This window comes from Pituophis catenifer, unplaced genomic scaffold (genome assembly GCF_029215685.1).
Source record: "Pituophis catenifer annectens isolate HBS135680 unplaced genomic scaffold, rPitCat1.0.hap2 SCAF_2, whole genome shotgun sequence".
Taxonomy (NCBI): Eukaryota; Metazoa; Chordata; class Lepidosauria; order Squamata; family Colubridae; genus Pituophis; species Pituophis catenifer.
In genome coordinates, this window is record NW_027256882.1 from 160,758,047 (window position 1) to 160,778,400 (window position 20,354).

Here is a 20,354-nt window from a genome sequence, read left to right on the forward strand (position 1 = left end):
AAGCATTACAAAATTCTACCTGGGAGGAAGTGGGAAGAGAGAGAAAGCAGATATGATTAAGCACGGATTTTTTTTTCTTCTAATATGCTCAGGGTAAGAAGTTATGTCCAACCAGTTTGTATATATACAGTATCACATCTACATACTTTTTGTATTACTACATATTAATGTGCATATCTGTGAGGCTATGTTACTTGGGAAGATTGTGGTTAGCATCACACTTTTCTTTAAATGCTTTCTGCTGAAAATGTGATATGGAATGACACCCTCTAAGGACAGCTAGTTTGACTGTTTTCTCTTTCACACAGATTTGGCAAATGAATGATGCAAAGCCATTGGCTTTCCTGGCTTTTGGCCATTATTGCAGATTTCTCCTACTAAATGGGAAATATATATATATATATATGTATATATGTATATATGTATGTATGTATGTATGTATGTATATGTGTGTGTGTGTGTATATATATATATATATATATATATATATATATATATATATATATATATATATATATATATATAATCAAATAGTAGTTTTTCTGATTAATGTTCAATCTGGACAATTAGCTGAACATCCAACCAAATCAAATTTGACATAAAAATTCCTAATGCTTCCTGTTTGAACTGCAACATTGATTGAAGCAAGTGATTGTTCAAATTGAATTCATAAAGCTGGAAAGCTATGTGTTTACCCGCTAGCTCCAGTGCAGAAACTGTGCACAGTATAATAATCCAATAGTGACATCTACAGGAGACCTTCCCATTCAATAGCGGCTGGAATGTTATTTGGAAAAATGAAAAGTCATCTCAAATGACCACCAGTTTTTGCTGTCTTGTTCATGGGTGGTAAAACTGGGGACAGTTTGGCCATGGGTAAGACTGAGCAGTGGGCTCAGTCCAGGCCTCTCTGCTCAGAGATAGCTATCTGCAGGGATCTTGAAAGCTTCCTTTTCAAGTATGGCTTCTCTCCTCTGGAGTGGCCCATGCCTAGATATTAGAATATTCCCTTCCTTCCTGGCTTTTAGAAAGTCCATTAAAACCTGGCTGTTCCATGAGACTGGAATGTTGTTCCTGTTCCCTCTGGGGAGGAAGAATATTTTAATTTTTGGTTTATTGATTGTGGTGTTCCTGGGCATTTACATATTTTTTTTCTTTTCCTATTGATTTGCCCTATTATTATTTTTGATATACCATATTTTTCGGACTATAAGACGCAGCAGAGTATAAGACTATAAGACGCACCAAGATTTCAAAGAGGAAAACAAGAAAAAAAATAGTTTTTTGCCTCCATGTGTTTTTGCCCTCCACAGGCAAAACAGGGAGCACTCTGCAGGTCTCCCAAATCCTCTGCACGTCCCGTTTTTGCAAAAAACAGGCCATTTATCACGAAAAATGGGCCCATTTTTGGCCTCCCAAACCCCCCTCATGCATCCCGCTTTTGCCCTCCCCAGCCCCCAGGAGCACTCTGCAGGCCTCCCAAACCCTCTGCGCATCCCGTTCTTGTGGGAAAAAGGTCTGTTTTTGGCAAAAACAGGATGTGCAGGGCAGGTTTCGGAAGGCCAAAAATGACTGTATTCGGTCTATAAGATGCACCAACATTTCCACCCTCTTTTGGGGGTGTGGGGAAGCCCGTCATACTCTGAAAAGTACAGTAACTATGATTAATTATTTGTTTGTCATCTAAATTTCCAAAGATGCTGCTTAGAATCAACGAGAAAGGCTTATAAGCCTGAAAAAATAAAAATACTTCTTAAAAGTTGGATGGAGGGGGCTGTGACAGGGAGATAATGCTGGTTTATCTCAACAATATCAGGATGGCAGCTACAAATGTTTCTTCAGAATATCCTTAAAGGAACTAATTAATCCTTTAGTTGTGTCCCATGGAAAGCTTCCACCAACTGTTAGCTAATGGGAGATGTGTTACTATAGTCACTGGAAAATTGGAAGATGGCTTCAGGCTCAGTCCTAGGTACTGATGAGATTCCTCTGAAGTTCAGCATAAAAGCACTCTTTGATTAACCACCTTCAAGTTACTAGTGTCCTCCTCATCCTTCAGCTCTGGTCAAAGAAATTAGAATCCCATTACAAGCTTTAACTTACTTTTGTGTTTACGACTTAAGTGCAGGAGACACCTGGTTGAATTCTCAACTTCTCCATCCTAAAAGACCTCCAGTAAATGGGCACTTAAAATCAAACCTATCTGAGATGTCAAAATATTGTAACAAGACCAAACCAGCTACATATTGATTCTAACAGGTTCATATGCTTATTCCTTCTTCTCCATAGCTAGCCCTAGTCCGGGCCTGCTGAATCCTCCAGTTGACCCAGCAGTCAAGCTCTTAGGCAAACCGGAGCGTTTGCAGCGCTCGGTATCTTCTTCCAAAGCTGGTAAGTTCGGAACACAACAGGAAGCCCTCCCAGGAGCAGAGAGGGTGTCAAAAAAAGGCTAGCTTCTCTGATCCAGTGAGAAAGATTAGCCAGCAGACACATCATCTGTTTCTCCTACCTGTTCCTGCAGAAGTATCCATGGCTGCAGAAGGACTATCCAGTCCTGGCAGCAGTGGCAAAGACCCTCCTCCATCTCCTATGATTGACAGAAAGAAACACAGGCGGAAGAAGCTCAGCACACCATCCAAAACTGAGGGATCAACAGGGCAGGCGGAGGGTAAGAGGCCTCTGCTCTCAGTCATGATTCGGAAAGTTGAAAAGAGTCCATTTTTAACCACAGTTTGGGCTGTCTACTGGGCATGTTAGAACATCTTGGTTTCCAAGGAAATAGACAGAAAAACTAGAGTGGCATCTCTAGAGGGATTTTCCTCAACTTGGTGCTCTCTCCATGTTGAGGGTCTGCAGCTGTCAGAATGTTCAGTCGATACGCCCAATGGTCCCACCAGCTGGAGAGTCTGAGAGATCCATTTGCTTTTTTTTTTTTTTAAAGCCTATGCATTAGAGTGAAATTGTTCTTAATGCAGAAAAGGCTTTTCTCTCAGATGGCAATTAAGACTAGGCTGCCCTTCGTAATGTGTATCTTTAAGATGTCTCTTTACAAAGCTAACCAACCAAGACATTGCCCTACTACCATTGACAGTAAACAGAGCCATTTTTCGGGGGGTGGGGGTGGGGGGTAGATTCCAGATCATATACCGTATTTTTTGGAGTATAAGACGCACCTACCTTTTTTGGTGAGGAAAAGAAGAAAAAAAAAAACCTCCCTCTGCCTTTGCCTCTGAGCAACTTTGCTCATTGCAGCAAACAGCAAACAGCCTGCTTTACTTTCATTTTCGTTTTCAGCATAGCTTGATTAGCACAAGGGGGGAAAAAAATCTGCTCCAGCAATTTACCTCTTTGCAGCAAGCAGCAGAGCCGTGTGCAAAACAGCTGAGAGCAAATCAACTGAGAGTCGGGAGGCAGATCCAATCAACTTGTGCTAATTAGGCTGTGCTGAAGCTGAAAGGAGCTGTTTTTTCTTGCTATTTGCTTGCAAGGAGGTAACTGCTGCGAGGCAAAGGCCAAAGGATGAGGGCCAGTGGGTTGGCAGGGCTACATTCGGTGTATAAGACGCAGTTAAATTTTCACCCTCTTTTAGGAGGGAAAAAGGTGCCGAAAAATACAGTATATCTGCTGGGTTGTCAGTAGAGGAAAGACACTCTTCTATTGGGCAGATAAGAGAGTCTTGAAATAGGCAAAGTATTAGCCAGGTAGTCCTCCATCTAAACATTCATTTAGCGACCATTCAAAGTTACAGTGGCGCTGAAAGACGTGACTTACAACCAATCCTTCAATTTAAGCACACTTACAATCACATGATCATAATTTCAGCAGCCAGCAACCTACAAGTGTTCACAACGGTTGTCGCCAGGTCACGCGATTGCCATTTGCAACCTTCCCAGCCGGCTTCTGACAAGCAAAGTCAATGGATTCACTTAACAACCATAGCAAAAAAAAAAAAGATTATAAAATCAGGTGCGACTCATTTAATGACTGCATTGCTTAGCAACTGAAGCCCCGGTCCCAAAAGTGGCCATAAATCGAGGATTATCAGTATGTAGTTAGCACTTTAAAAAAAAGGAGTGGGAGCATCATGTTTGCTTCAGGATTAAGCATGAGCTGAGGTGGTGCATTGGTTAGAGTGCAGTACTGCAGGCTACTTCAGCTGACTGCTAGCTGCAGTTCGGCAGTTCAAATCTCCCCAGGCTCAAGGTTGACTCAGCCTTCCATCCTTCTGAGGTGGGTAAAATGAGGACCCAGATTGTTGGGGGCAATAGTCTGACTCTGTAAACCGCTTAGAGAGGGCTGTAAAAGCACTATGTAGCGGTATATAAGTCTAAATGCTATTGCTATTTCCACAGTTCTGGGGGTTGCACTGGATCCTCTCTCTCAGTTGCAGGAAGGGAGGAACGCTTGAACGGTGATCATTATTTCCTGAACTGAAACATAACCAAGATGGTTGGGGTATCAGAGGCGCAAAACTCAAAAAATGCCTCCCAATGTTCATGCAAAGGCCAGCTGATTGCAACCCCTGGAAAGGAAAGGAATGGTCCTCTCCTTTTGAGAAGGGTTGGGCCATGGTCAGAGGGGCGGCCCATTTCCCACCTTTTTCTCTTAGCTCTGCCTGCACTAAGCAGCTGTTGCCAAACCTTTCACTTCCGCACTGAGTCTGCACCACACGGGGCCATGCCCTTCACAGCTGTCTCCCTCACTGTCCCTCGCAGTGCTTCACGCATCCACCCACCCACCCACCCCCCACTGGTGCCCGAATCCAGGAGTCTGGGAGTTCTGATAGCCTCTGCTTTTTTTTTTTTAATTATTTTCCTTTTCCTCCTCTGAACTCTCTCCCCTTTCTTCTTTTCCTCCCTTCTCTTTCTCTGCCTCTTGCTTCCTGCTTCCCCTCCGGACCCACTGCAGCCAAGCGTAAAATGTGGAAATTAAAAACCTTTGGTAGTTTAAGAAATATTTATAAAACAGGTAATGAGCGGCGGTGGCAGGTGTGGGCTCTTTTTTTGTGTGTGTGCCATGGCACCCATTGCATGCAGTTGTGCTTACTTTGTGACGTGTGCCCTGCTTTGATGTCTGCCCCTGATGCTCTCAAGGGATATCCCTTCTTGCTTCCCGGTTAACCATCCCCAGGCCAACAAGAGTGTGTACAAATGTTCCCCTTTCCCTTGTACCTCCATTTCCTCCCAAAATGGTTATGTTCCCAAAATTCCTTCAGAATGAGAGTTTTCGAACTTATTCTGAAACTCAATCAGAACTCCTTTGGGAGGAATATGTCAGATCATCAGATGAGCCCCAAAAGTGCAAATAAACAGGGCCATAAAAATCAGTAGATTCTCTGGAAGGCAACTTTTCCAGTATTTCTAGGGTCTCCTGCTGTACGCAGCCAAAACTGTCAAGTTTCGAGGTCGTCTCGAATAAAATGCATTTCAAACAAAATCTATGAAGAAAAATCTCCTATTTATTGAGCACGACATCCTAACCTGACTCCAAACGAAGCCAACACTGACTTCCAGCCCCCAAACCCTCCCTTTCCGTTCCCCACTCCCCTGCACTCATTGGCCATCTTCCAAGTCATTCTACCCCTAATCTACTCCAGCTCAAAGGAATTCCCCTCTCCCATCTCATCTCCTCGGAAACATTATCTCCAGGGAAAATAAGTAGGTGAAAAGTCAGCCATCCCTTTCCAGATGCCTTCACTTCTCCTTCTTATGTCAACACTAGAGTAAATGCAGATTGAAATGCTGACACAAAACAATAGAAGGTTGTGTTCTTCTAGCTCAGTGTACTTTCCCTACATGTGCATATAATGATCAGACACATTTGCATTTCGCACTGTTTGCTGGAGAATATAGGGCTCCACAGTTTTTTTGTGGTGCACAAGCAGGCTCCTTGAAAGACAAATGGGTATAGAAAGAAGAGCCCAGAAATCTAGACAGCCTTTCCCCGTTTGTATTTATTAACAGATCATGAATTCTTTATAGACTGCCATATCCCCAGGATTCTGTCTTCATCTTCCTTCCAACCCATGAGTGAGATAGGTTTATGATTGTCCTTAGCTGTTCTGCAGGAGTGTGTTTTCTCCCTCAAGTAGATAGTAAATTTGTAGCAGTTCCAAGGTATGTAAAATCTGACACATTTTGCAGATTATTCTGTTGGTGGTAGAGTCATTTGACCTGTTGAGGAGTGGGTTCAGGCAGAAACCAGTGGTGGGCTGCAACCGGTTTAACAACCGGTGCTGTGAGCGCGTGCTTTGCACGTGTGTGTGGGCTTTGCACGCGCAAGTGAACTTTGTGTGCACGTGCACCTAATGCACTGGCACGCAGCATTTAAAATACAGCAATTTGAAGCTCAGCTCCTTACCTTCTAAGGCAGCCCCGGTAAGTAGAACAGCAGAGGCATGGAAATCATCTGTGCCACGCGAATTAGCTGAGCCAGATAGAAGGAAACATAGGATAGGCTAGGGTGGTGGTGGGTGGGCGGGGCCAGCTGACTGTCAGAACTACTGGGTCACCCGAACCAGTCCGAACCCGAGTAGCCCACCCCTGGCAGAAACCCTTTGGTCCTTTAAGCTGATGCAGGTATGGCCCTTTCCCCAGACTCTCCATTTCCATAATTATTCTTCCCAGAAGAAGTGGTCATGGATCACTGAGTGAAGATTTGAACCTTGGATCTCTTGCTCCAAGTCCAGTGATAATCAATACTAGTATTCCACCACTGGCATTAGAAATAACTCTGAATTTTTGCCCCCACTAGGCTCTTTGATTTTGAAGCTTTTCACAGCAAAGACAATGGTGGGAGCAAAATAGAATCTGATCCATCAGAGATAAAAGTGATCCATCAGAGATAAAAGTGCTTAAACTTTCCCAGTCTTAAGGGATGCCTTAGGACTTTTATCTCAGATGGATTGTGATCCTTTACCATTCCAACCAACTAATTCCCACTTCTCTGCCCTGATTCTCCTGCAAAAGGAAGTGAAGGGAAGGTGACATTGCAAGAATTTCTTTTTATGCAATCAGCACACTTCCCTGCCCTACCTCACCCATGGCTTGGGCTTGCTTGCAGAAAATTCTGCTCCCCACCACAGCCCTGGTTCCTGTCAGAGCCCTCAACTGGTTTGATTATCGGTTGATTATCATCTGCTGGCCATTTCCTGCCTCCTGAACTTTCTGTTCCGGCTGGATCTCAAGTGGCCCCATATTCCATCCATGATCAAAACAAAGTGTGAGACTGAGAAAAGAGAATTCGAAACCTCCCTTATCCTACAGAACCACAGTCAAGTGGCATTGTGTTTCCACACACTATCTCCACTCTCTAGTTCAGAGATGAGCAAGTTAAGCCTACAGTACTGTGGCAAGGAAACACACAGGGAGCGCTCTGCAAATTTAAAAGTGCTCCGTAAATAACTTTAAAGTAGTAAATAACTTGTGAGCTGATGAAGTGCTGATAGAATCAATGAGATTTTTCTCCCCAGAAAGGACAGCATCCATGTAGAACTCTTTCAGGTTCTTGCTGTTTGTGAATTTAAAATGTTGGCTTGCGTCACCGATAGATAATTGTGTCCCTAATACTAATAGATCATCTCCCTACAACTTTCCCCAAGCGTCTGTGCTTAAAAAAAAAAAACAACCAAGCCTCTTTTGTGTTCATTTAACTTCCGAATGTCCTTCCCTGGCCCCCAGATTTTGCCCCAACACCAGTTTGTGAGCGTAAGACAGTTCGAACTTCAGGGAAAGGTATCATTTCATTACGCCTGAGGGCCACTCTTTTACATCCACAGAGGAAGAGAACTTCGAATTCATCATCGTCTCCAGCACAGGGCAGACATGGCACTTTGAGGCCAACAGCTTCGAGGAGAGAGATTCCTGGGTCCAAGCGATCGAGAGCCAGATCTTGGCCAGCTTGCAGTGCTGTGAAAGTAGCAAGAACAAGGTATTGAACCGCCCGGCTTCCTGCTGTCCCTTTCTCTATTGAAGCCTGCCTTTAAGTATTGATTGCCTCTAAGGTTGTTGTGATTTTGGCCATTTCAAAAAGAGATGTTGAGACTTTGGGGGAAAATGCAAAGAAGAACAGCTAAGATGATTAAAGGCCTGGAGACAAAAACATATGAAGAACAGTTGCAGGAACTGTGTATGGCCAGTCTAGAGAAAAGAAGGACTAGGGGTAACATAATAGCAGAATTCCAATATTTGAGGGACTGCCACAAAGAGGAGGGGGGGTCAACTTATTTTCCAAAGCACCAGAAGGCAGGACAAGAAGCAATGGATGAGAACTTATTAAGGAGGGAAGCAACCTAAAACTAAGGAAAAACTTTCTAACAGTGAGGACAATTAACAAGTGGGACAGCTTGCCTTCAGAAGTTATAGGTGCTTCATCACTGGAGGTTTTTAAGAAGAGACTGGACAGCCACTTGTCTCAAATTGTATACGGTCTCCTGTTTCAGTAAGGAGTTTGGGCTAGAAGACCTCCAAAGTCCCTTCCAGCTCTATGCTGATTGATTGATTGATTGATTGACTTGTAAATGCACTATTCATATTAGGGTTACCAGATATCTGAGGAGGCAAAGGAGGCTATGGACAATGCTGTTGTAACTTTGTACGGTCATTTACAAATGGCTGTAAATCGTTTATCTTCCAATGCTATCATTCCAGTAATCATCACATACAATGGATGTCAGGAAACAAGGCAGAATGAATGGACATTTGAAAATATAACAAAACTTTAGTCAGATGGTTGAACTCTGAAGGCCCAGAAAGTCCAGAAGGAAAGAATAAGCAGGCAAAGAAGTTTTAAACAGAAACCACAATCTCTAATGTGGGATATTCAGTACACAGAGAGAGCAAGTTATTTGGATGAGAGTTGGAAAACAGGCTGGGAAGATAAATATCCCCAGGCCTAACTTGAATTAGGCATACAACATTTTAAAGGATTAAAGAATAAATGTAATTTACCAATAATTACAAAAGGACATTTTCAAAATATTACACAAGAACATTTGCAAAGTATTAAATATTAGTATTATATATTACGATATTGCACTTCTTATTTGATTGACTAAATTTGTTTCTGGACTATTCATTTTTCAACTGTGGGGTTCACACAAATGAATTATTTTCCATTAAAACATTTCTGCACATAATTTCAATATCTTAGGCAGAAGCATTTGAGCTACCTGCCCATGGCATGCCCTTCCTTCCTTCCTTCCTTCCTTCCTTCCTTCCTTCCTTCCTTCCTTCCTTCCTTCCTTCCTTCCTTCCTTCTTGAATTCTATCGCTCGAAGTGATTTAGCCCAGTCATAATTCTGTTATCTTGGTAGGAAGAGTTTGAGCATTATTTGCAAATGATTAATGGTTAATTAATGGTTGTGTTGCGGTTTCAACCACATTTGAAACAATCACTGCAATTCACACAAACTTTTTAAAAGCAAGAAAAATAGAAGCCAATCACGCACAAAAAATTGGAAGAAAACTGATTGATCCATTGGAGAGGGAAAACGGGGTTTCCTTTTGTGAATATTCCCACAGAGTAAGTCCTGCTGAAAATAAAGCCAACTTTTGTGATTCATTTTAATTAGTTAGTTTGTTTGTTTCATTTATATTTGCTGCCCAGTGCCCATCTCATTTCAAAATGAGGGATTCTGGGCGGCTTATAACATTAATTCTTTCCATATCAAACATAAAAAATGTAGGGAAGGGAGAGTATCCTCAGGGATCCTGCTGTATCTGAGAATGGAAATGGAGTTTAATCCAAAAATTTCATACAGGTTTGGAAGATGGGTTTCAAGACATAGCAGACAATAGCTTACCCTGTCTTGCAAGGCCTCAGTCAAAATTAGGGCGATCTGTGAAGTAACCCCTGAAACAATGGACATTTTAGCATCTATCTATCTTCTGTTTCCCCAACAGGCCCGGATGGACAGCCAGAGTGAAGCTGTGGCAATCCAGGCTATCCGAAATGCCAAAGGAAATTCTTTGTGTGTGGATTGTGGGGCATTAAGTAAGTATGTGGCTGTTCAGACTTTTTCAACCAGGTGCGCTCTTGAATTCCCATCCCACACAGCCAGCGGCATGAACGGCTGGAGATGGTGGAAGCTGTAGTTCAACAAAGCTGGAGGGCACCAAAGAGAGGAAGGTGAACAGGCTTACTTTAGAGACCATGTTGGCTGAACTTGAATAGGAAACGATTGCTTGTTTCCAAAAATAAATCCAATAGGGATGGTGCATTTCCTGTACAAACCTCAGTATGGCATTAATTGCGAACTCTAATTCAGCATCTAATATTGTTGCTTCCAATCTACAGAAAAAGTATATTATGGACTTGGTTAAAAGCATTTTTAATCCCTTGTTTCAAAGGATTTGGATGGCATGCATATCTTTCTCTTATTAAGGTGATGGATTTAGCAAAATTGGTGGCTATCAGAATAGCTTTATGAAACAAAAGGATTTGAAATGTTCTTTGTGCTTTAAAGGCAAAATTCATTAAATCTGGGAATGATGGACCTTTTTAATCCCAAGAATCACAATAATGAATCCCAGAAACATAGCATCCTCCCCAATATATATTTTATGACTCCTCCCTGCAACATATATATATATATGTTTTTCTTTTAGCCAGGTTTCTCCTACGTAACCAAGATTTTTCTTTCTACAGCCCTAGCTCAGTGGAGTCACATCCACTCGATTCTGGGCTTTTTTTTCTTCTCATATATATATGAGACTGTCCTATATTCATTCTCTTTCCCTGAAATATTCTGTATTAAAACAGAATATGAATAATAGGTGGTCTATATGGATAGATTTAGTAATACTGTACATTAAAGGATTGAGCTACATTTTTATGCATAACTCGTTTCTTCAAATGTCACTCAGTTAATTGTTACAGGTATTCCTTGATTTACGACCACAGTTGAGCCCAGAATTTATGTTGCTAAGTGAGAAATTTGTTAAGTGAGTTTTGTCACGTCTTATAACTTTTCTTGCCACATTTGTTAAGTGAATTTGGCTTCCCCATTGACTTTGCTTGTCAGAAGGTCACAAAAAGATGATCACATGACCTTGGGATACGGCAACCATCAAAAATATGAACCCGTTGTCCAGTATCCGAATGTAAATCACATGACTATGGGGACGCTGCAATGGTCATAAGTGTGAAAAATGACCATAAGTCACTTTTTTCAGTGATGTTGTAACTTTGAACAGTCATTAAATGAACTGTTGTAAGTCGAGAACTACCTGTACTTTATATATATATACATACATACATACATACATACATACATACATACATACATATGCATATTCTTTCTAGCCAGGTTCCACCTATGTTAGCTAAGTTGTTCTTTAGCCCTAGTTCTGTGAAATCTCATTCACAAGTTTCTGGGCTTTTTGTATTCTGCTGAAAAGCAACAACTCTGTGCTGCAATTTGGGAGATACAAAAAGCCCAGAAACTTGTGAATGAGATTTCACAGAACTAGGGCTGAGGAACAACTTAGCTTACATAGGTGGAACCTGGCTAGAAAGAATATGCACATAAAAGCCTATGAAAAAAGAAAAAGACATATATATATATATATATATATATATATATATATATATATGTATGTATGTATGTATGTATGTATGTATGTATGTATGTATATATATATATATATATATATATATATATATATATATATACATACACACACACACACACACACACACACACACATATATATATATATATATATATATATATATATTATTAGCAATGTTATATTTTTGGTTGCACTTCATCATATCTTCTAACTTTTATATTTTACCAATAAAATATTTAAATCTTAAGAAAAGAAAAAGAAGGCAGAGGCAGGACACACCAAAGAAATAGGAACATAGTTGGATTTATTTCCACCAGCTTTTAGGGGCGGGACTTTTTTTAAAAAAAAAATCTCCTTTGAAGCTTCAATCTGACAATTACTACGTCAAATGATAATATCTAACTACAATTTTACAATTGGTTAGAGAAGAGATATAGATAAATGTATTAATAGTAAACAAGAAAATGTTATAATAAATGAAGTATGGGGAGAACGTTATAATAAAGAAGTTGGAAAAATAAAGAAACGATGAAGATCGGAGGAGTAAGAAGAAGATGATGACAAAATAGAAACATCTTGATGATGCACTGAATGATTGATTATGTATTGTATGTTTGTTTGTTTATAAAATAATTTTAATGTTTATAAAATTTTATAAAATAAAATTTTAAAAAAGATAATGTCTAACTAAAGAAATAAGCCATCTCCGACACAGATGCTTCTGTCCTTTGGCCTGTCGTTTCCCAGCAGACAGGTTTGGCATACCAAGCCACAGCAGAGGAGATTTCAGCGACCCTTCTCCTATGCAAGATCTGGCTCCTTTGCATCCCAGCTGGCATTCCTTTTTAAGGGAACAGATTGATTCTTCATAGGAAAAGGGAGCTGTTTCAAGGCTGGGTCTTTTTAAAATATTGGGGAGGGAGACTTAAAGGAGCTCAGAAGAAAAGTCCCACTGCAGAGTCCTTTCCACTCTTCCCTTTTGCTGGTCAGCTTGTGATGTCTCTCTCTCTTTCTCTCCTTTGTCTTTCCTTTCTCTTCCTCCGCCTTCTGCCACCGATAGCCTCCCACCGACCAGTACGCTCCCACAGAGAAGGACTCCTCAGGGTGCTATCAGCCAGGCAATGTCTGCTGGCGACCCCCAGGGGGAGGGCCTTCTCTGTGGCAGCACCTGCCCTCTGGAACGATTTGCCCCGGAGATACGAAGGATACCAGATCTCCGGGCCTTTCGCCGTGCCCTAAAAACTTTTCTTTTCCATCAAGCAGGGCTGGCATGACCCCCCCTTTTTTTAGCTCTTTTTAGTTTTTTAAGTGTAAATTGGGTTTTAATTGGATTGTTTTAAATTGTGGGCCAAAGCTGTATAATTCTTTTAATTGATTTTAAATTTTGTATTGGTATGTTTTTTATCCTTGGCTGTCCACCGCCCTGAGTCCAATAGGAGAAGGGCGGTATATAAATTGAAATAATAATAATAATAATAATAATAATAATAATAATAATAATAATAATAATAATAATAATAATAATAATAATAATAATAATAATAATAAAGGGAAAGCCTTCAAGCCCAAATCTGAAAATGCTACCTGATAATGAGGCTTACTCAGTAGTGGGCTCCACTTACCTTCGCTACTGGTTCGGAACCGTGAGCGCACGCATGTCCTTGCTTCACTCGCGCTCAGTGCTTCTGCGCATGCGCAGAACCTTCTGCGCATGCACAGAGCATCCATGATGACGTCCGGGTGAGTGGGTGGAGCCTCCGACCGCCACCACTACTGGTTCACCCGAACCGGGGCAAACCAGTAGAAACCCACCACTGGGCTTACTTCCAAGAAGGCTGGGCTTTTCCCTTTACCACATTGGGATATCTCTCCTTTGGCTAGTTACAATCTCTCATCCTAACTTGGGTTGCCTGTGACTTAGCACATCAGAACAATTCCTTTAGTTTGGTCTTTGATTTGAAGGGGAAGGGCAGTTCCCTGTCCTTCATCCTACTTTTCTAATTCCTCCATTTTCTTCGCTCTAGATCCAACCTGGGCCAGTCTGAACTTGGGGGCGCTGATCTGCATTGAATGTTCTGGCATCCACCGGAATCTGGGCACCCACCTGTCTCGTGTGCGCTCTCTTGACTTGGATGACTGGCCCCTGGAGCTCACTTTGGTGCTCACCTCTATCGGGAACGAAACAGCCAACAGCGTCTGGGAGAAATGCACACAGGGACGCCGGAAACCCACCTGTGAGTCATCACGGTAAGTGCAGATAATCACATAATGTAGTGGAAGTATACCCTCGGAGACTTAGGCAGGCCTAGTGTGTCTACTTACCTGGGAGTAAGCATTGTGGCACACATACTTGGATCAACACAGAGAGAAGTTAAATTATAAACGCATGATGTAGCTAAGGTTGGGCACATTGCAGTGTTGCTGACTTGGTGTGTGGGAGGAAGGCATCTATTGGGGATAACCAGCCTCAAAAGGGGTTAATTCTAAATATACCTTTAATTTTATAAACTCTCCATGTGGAGAGTAATCATTCTGTCCTTCTCTCTGCCTAAGGCAGTGTTTCTCAACCTGGCTGAGAGAATTCTGGGAGTTGAAGTCCACACATCTTAAAGTTGCCAAGGTTGAGAAATACTGGCCTAGAGGAAGAAACTATGTGGAAGTGGGGGAAGCAGTTGACATCCATACCCTTCCAAGAAGGGAATGGGACAAATGCCATGGCCAACTCATTGCAGCAAACTCATCATGGTCAACTCACTGTAGGACTATGTAACAATTCTATTTAATTATTTAAAATAAATTTTAACATATTCTAATTTTTGCCATTCACATTTTATTCTGTCCCTCTTTTTGCATCCTTTCTTTAATGTTTCTATTCCACCATTTCTTTGATATTAGTGTAACGCCTGTTCTGCATTAAGTTGTCCTGTGATGAGATGGCTGTGGTGAGTTGTTCTGCAGCGTTGGTTGTGGCGAGTTGGCTGTGGCAAGTTGGCCATGGCGAATTGTCATAGACCCATTTGAGACCTGAGAATCATCCTAGCTCTTAGATCAGAAGATGTCCATATAACCGCCTTGAATTTTTCACCATAGAGATTATTAGCAATCAGTATATGGATGTCTGAATTTGGCTCCTTTTCTTCATGCTTATCTTGCTCTTCCATCCCTTTGACCATCTCTCTGCGTAAGAACCTGCCATGGTTTTCTTTTTTCTTTTCGACCTCGTGTGCTTTTCATAACGGGGTGTCTCTGGCCTTAGAGCCTCTTATAGCAAACGTTCTTAATTTCCTTTTTTCAGGGAAGAGCGAGAATCTTGGATCCGAGCCAAATATGAGCAACGACTATTCCTGGCACCACTACCAAACTCTGAACTCTCCCTTGGGTGCCAACTGTTCCAGGCTGTCTTGGACCAAGACTTGGGGGCTGTGCTGCTCTTGCTAGCCCACAGTGCCAAGGAACAGATCAATGCTCCTACCGGGGACAAGGACCGGCGCACAGCTCTGCATGTGGCATGTGACCTTCCACACGTGGTTATCACCCAGCTTTTGGTCTGGGTAAGTTCTTGGCAGTAGAGCAGGGGTGGGTTCTACTTACCTTTACTACCGGTTCGCATCGTGCCCGCGCATGCACAGATCACTTCTGATGACGTCCAGGTCAGTGGGCGGAGCCTCCCGCCGGTTTTACTACCAGTTCTTGCGAACCAGTCCGAACCAGGGGGCAACCTACCACTGCAGTAGAGGCACTTTTAAGTCCAATGAGAGGGGGAAAAAAATCTCTTAATGAAAGAAGGCCTGTTCTTCAAGAGAAAAAGTTGACATACACAGTAGTCAGATCACCTAGAGCTGACTGTTAAAACATTAATTTCTGAGAATGTAATACATTCTCAGAATTTATACATATATTCATTTCAGTATGTATGCCTACAATGGCATATTTCAAATTTCCTTCCGTGATTTCAAATATTCTTGTTCCATACAGATATGGGAGGTTGGTAGTAGGTTTAAAATAGTTCTTTGGACTTTGAATTGGATCCATTTACAGCATGTATGGCGTCCTCTGGGCAGAAGCAAACAAAGCAGGGGTGAAATCCAGCAGGTTCTGACAGGTTCTGGAGAACCACTAGCGGAAATTTTGAGCAGTTCGGAGAACTGGCAAATACCACCTCTGGTTGAACCCAGAGTGGGGTGGGAATGGAGATTTTGCAATATCCTTCCCCTGCCAAGCCCACCAAGCCACACCATGCCCACCAAGCCACGCCCACAGAATCGGTAGTAAAAAAATTTGGATTTCACCATTGAAACAAACCCCTTATATTACGTTGCATAGCCTGTGTGAGTTTCGTCCATAAGCTATGCAACTGGTTTGAAGCAGAACGTAATGGTGAAGCCCATGTTTTGCATGCAGAAGTTCTCATCTCTTATTAAAAAGCACCATATAGGAAAACACTAGTGCCCAGGAAACCAAACAGAATCTCTAGTCTGAGGAGTAGCAGTCTCCTATTCTTAGTGCCCTGTGAGACAATAATGATAACTATCTCAGGTCAAAATTACTTGTACTGAATGGAAGATTTGTTTTATGTTTCTTGGACTATTTAAAACTGAACAATGATGTGGTTCCTTTCCCCCCCCCCCGGCCAAAAAAATCAGCACCTGCAGAGATCTTTCCTGGCCTGCAGCCTAGCTGCATCATAACAACCAACTCACACTGTTCCTCCAATGGAAAGTCTTTAAGTTCCTTCTGGAGGTATTGGGGGGGGGGAAACATTGCTTGTCAGAAATTAGGAACAGCCATAGCATTGGGTGGAAATTTTGGAGAGATATTTTACCCTGTCTTTGAAAGACTGGTACTGATGGAGATAGAGAGAACTGGAACAAGGTGTGGGTGGGGGGAAGTCAACTGATTGGTCTGTGTAGCTTGGTTTTGTTTATTTTTTTTTCCTGCCTTTGAGCTAGTCTTAATTCCTGGTGACTTACACGGAGAAGTCCATGAAATTTTCTTGGCAACATTTTCAGAAATGGCTTGCCACTGCCTTCTTCCTGGGAATATACTACTCAACAATGTGTAACTTGGGGGAAATATAGAAAAAAGTATCAAAAATAACAAAGGCCGAGGAAGAGAATAACCCTTTGAGAGTGGCAGTGGCTACAGCATATTCCACTCCTTACTGAAGCTCTAAATTTCCAGCTTCCAGATGAAATCCAGTCAGGCCTACACAACAGCAGAACACACAGACTTGTGTTTTGGAGTTCCTAACACTAATCGGTCTTTTTTTTTTTTTCTCCCTCCCTACAGTACGGTGCTGACGTTAAGGCCCATGATGCTGTGGGGCACACCGCACTCTTCTACGCTCGCCGAGCAGGAAGCCAAGAATGCATTGACATCTTAATGCAACATGGTTGCCCAAACGAAGGCTACAGCACTATTGCCACCCCAGGCCTGCGCCGGAAAAGCAGCAGTGCCAGCATGGGAAGGACCGAGGCCCGAACTGCCCTGGTGTAGCATGCCAGGGGGAGCCTCTTCCCCATCCTAACGGTGCCAACAAGGGTGCAGTGACTGATGCCTCCTCTCCTTAAGGAGATCCCACTCCCCTCTGGCACCTGGACTGTAATGCCAAGGAGCATAGATCATGACTTGTGTCATGCAGAGGAGGTGGCAGCTCCCATCCAGAGCCCAGCTTCAGCGGTTCTGCTTGGCACAGGCTGCCATCACCAAGACTCACAGCTCTCTCTACTGCCAGGCCTTGAGCTGCTCTGCTGATATCCTGGGCAAACAGCCGTCTCTCCAGACAGGTCATCAGAGAAAGCCTACAGAGAACCGAGGGCAATGCGTCCCAGTATTTGGAATGAATAAGAATTAGGACCTGGGCTGACGTTGTTGTCTTCCCAATTAAGACTTTGGGAAATGAGAGGGACAAGTGTTTACGTGGGGTCAGCTCCCCTTTTCTTTCTGGGTTTATAAGAAGTGTTGAAGGCGGAATGTTAATCAGCATTACTGGAGCGGTTGGTGACTGAACTGTACTAACCACTTCTATGGAGCCCCAAAACATAACAATAGGCGGGAGCAGGGGGGGGAGTGTCGAAGGGCCCAATAGCGTTTGTCACAACAATAGCACTGAGGGAAGAAGGTTCAAGGGGGAACCTTTGTGTCACTTAACTTGGCTTAAGTGAACCCCTCTCCTCCTCGTGTCAGGGTATAGGGCTTAGTGGATGCACTTGAGCTGTGGCACACTAAAGGGGCTGTAGGCCAGCCTCCCTCATTTCTAGGCAGGAACGCGTACAAAAACAGGAGTGAAGTTGCTTGCTCAAATCCAGCGTGGATGAGCATGTGGAAAACATGCATTTCATGGAAAAACCCGTTTCCGTTATTCAGTTTCCTTTGCCCTTTCAACAAATTGGGTTTTCTCTTCTAGAACGCCGACCCTTCCCACCTCTCAAAAAACTGAGCAAGAGTGGGAGAGAAAAGTTAGGGATGTCCTAATATATACATTATATATAAAAACAGTATCCTAACTTAACCAGGCAGTAAAACCACCTACTGACTCTTGGGGGCATTTTTCTTTATCCAAGAGAGAGAACATATTTTTATTTAGCAGACACAGCTCCTAATGCCTGTTTTGTGAAGCGTTTTAATTTGAAATGTCATGAGGCTGTTGTGAAGCCCACCTGCACCCGGCCTTGTCCAGGTCAAAGCGGGTGAGGCTGAATGAATTAGGCCAAGACACCAATTAGCAGCCAGTCTCCACCTATTGCCTTGCCAGACCCCTTTAGTCTTAGACTCAGGATCACCCTGCTATCACCCGGAAACACCAAGCACACTCCTTCTTCAAGCCGCACTGAAACACATTCCTTCTGCTAACTTTCCTCAGGTCTGGTGCCTGATCGTTGCACTGAAATAGCTGTTATGTCTTACACTCTTTCAAAGGCCCCAGGCTGCCTCCTTCTCCTAGAAACCTTTTCACTCTTTCAGATCGTTCAGAGGAGGTAACAAAATGGTTGAGGCAGCTGGTTACGGGCCAAGAAGGGGGCTCAACCGTGGTGAGGCAAACGCTGGGCATCTCTGAGGAATTCAACAAGGCCATCTTTTATGGATGCTGAACCTCCTCCTGAAGCTATAGACATACTGAGCAGCCAGAGGGGGTTCTTCCAAAGCAACACACAGCCTGGCTGTTAAAAGAAGAGTCATTTTTTTTAAAAAAAAGAAATGAAGGAACATTTGTAAAAAGCTCCTTTCTTCACTCCTCCCAGTATTATCTCCCCTTTCTGACTTTTGTCCTAGTTTATTGCTTCATTTCGAGAAGGATAAAATCCTTCCCACTCTTTCTTCTTTCTAGTTTGGCAGCTCTCCTGGTGCAAGTGTTTACAGGCCTCGCCTCCACTGTTGTGGCAGGGGCATCTGTGTGGTTGTGATGAGTGATGTGGTCTCAGGCTTTATTTCAAATCTGTGATCAGGGTAATGCAATTAATCCTCCCTCCCCAGTGTGGACAGACCTGGGCTGGAGCAGCTGTTACAATTGCTGGCTCCATCCCACTGACCTCTGGTCAAACCCAGCCTGATCTCATTCCTCTGGCCGCTGGTTTGTACCATGAGAACTGGACATGCAAGCAAAGGGCACAAGCCCAGCCAGGCCACATCACCTCTTAAGACACCTAGGGCTTCCTTGCCCTTCTGAATCTGACCAAGTTCTTGAATGTACTGGCAATTGTGTTGCACGAGATCCATGCCCCTTAGCTGTGAGATGGAACCCCACAGGCCTGGCCCCAAGAGGATGGTTAACACAACCACATTGTTGCCGGATTCCCCACGGTATAATGGATGAGCACGGCAGGCCTTTGGGAAGGGAATCGTGGCTTCCGAGCACTTTTGAATCCAGCCTTGAGGGTCAGAAGAAGGGAGGGGGCACTGATCCATCAACACTGAATGTAATTTATGCTTAGGGGGGCCTGGCAGTTCAGCACAAGTTCCTGGGAGAGCCTCTTGTGCAAGCCCCAGATTTGGGGCTCGAAAAGTAAGGCGGGCGGAAGTGGGGGGAGGGAGGGGATGTGAAAGTGCCAGAGCTAATATTATTGGCTCTGTGCAGCTGTTGTAATCTCTTGGATTGTACCTTGTAAGTATGTGACAATGTAAGAAGATGTAATAACAGTGACTGATTATTCCTTCTTGTGATAGCTCTCCAGAGTTGGATTGCCAAGTGGGTGGGAATATTTCCGTTGTTTGTTTTTTTTTTCCTCTTTACAGCAGCAGCAAATAAGGAAGAGCATTTAGGAGAAAGTAAATGTTGGCCCACTTGGAAATTTCTAATGCTGGGAAGGAGGAGAAGGAAAGTGATAGTAACCGAGTTTGTAACGATTGGTCAAATGCAAGCTAGGGACATGATATTCAGGCGATCTCAGAAGCCTTGCTATGTTCCCAGGAGACCACAAGAAAGTGACAGTACTCTTAATTGTCTCCACTTGATCATCTCCTTTCCTATCTTTTATCCCACTGCATCAAAATTTAGTGTTTAAAACGACAGAAGTAGGGGAAAAAAACCTCAGCAAATAGATGGACAGGAAAATTCCTAAGAGCATTTGCTTAACTTGTATTGCTTTACCCCTTATTACTTAGCTCCCGTTGGTGTCTTGCTGTAGTATTATACAGAGACAACTAAGCACATCTACGTCCATTGAGAACTTCATCCACCACATACTCAAATGCGTGTGCTGCATGATAAATACTTCTCCTTCTAGCCATTCTCACCTGTTCTTGCTATCGCAATGCCTTCATTTGTGAACTGCTGCATGAATG

At 43.0% G+C, this 20,354-nt stretch overlaps 1 protein-coding gene across 1 annotated transcript in view; it reads left to right on the top strand.

The window, feature by feature from the left end:
• AGAP2 (ArfGAP with GTPase domain, ankyrin repeat and PH domain 2) overlaps positions 1-17,630 on the top strand; it is a 181,018-nt gene extending 163,388 nt beyond the window's left edge. Inside the window, exons 12-18 of the mRNA XM_070937911.1 lie at positions 2,290-2,391; positions 2,522-2,668; positions 7,778-7,929; positions 9,903-9,993; positions 13,598-13,820; positions 14,869-15,124; positions 16,863-17,630. Of these exons, the coding sequence (XP_070794012.1) occupies positions 2,290-2,391; positions 2,522-2,668; positions 7,778-7,929; positions 9,903-9,993; positions 13,598-13,820; positions 14,869-15,124; positions 16,863-17,069 (1,178 nt within the window). The 3' untranslated portion in view covers positions 17,070-17,630. The remainder of the gene's footprint in view (positions 1-2,289; positions 2,392-2,521; positions 2,669-7,777; positions 7,930-9,902; positions 9,994-13,597; positions 13,821-14,868; positions 15,125-16,862) is intronic.
• The last annotated feature ends 2,724 nt before the right edge of the window (positions 17,631-20,354 follow it).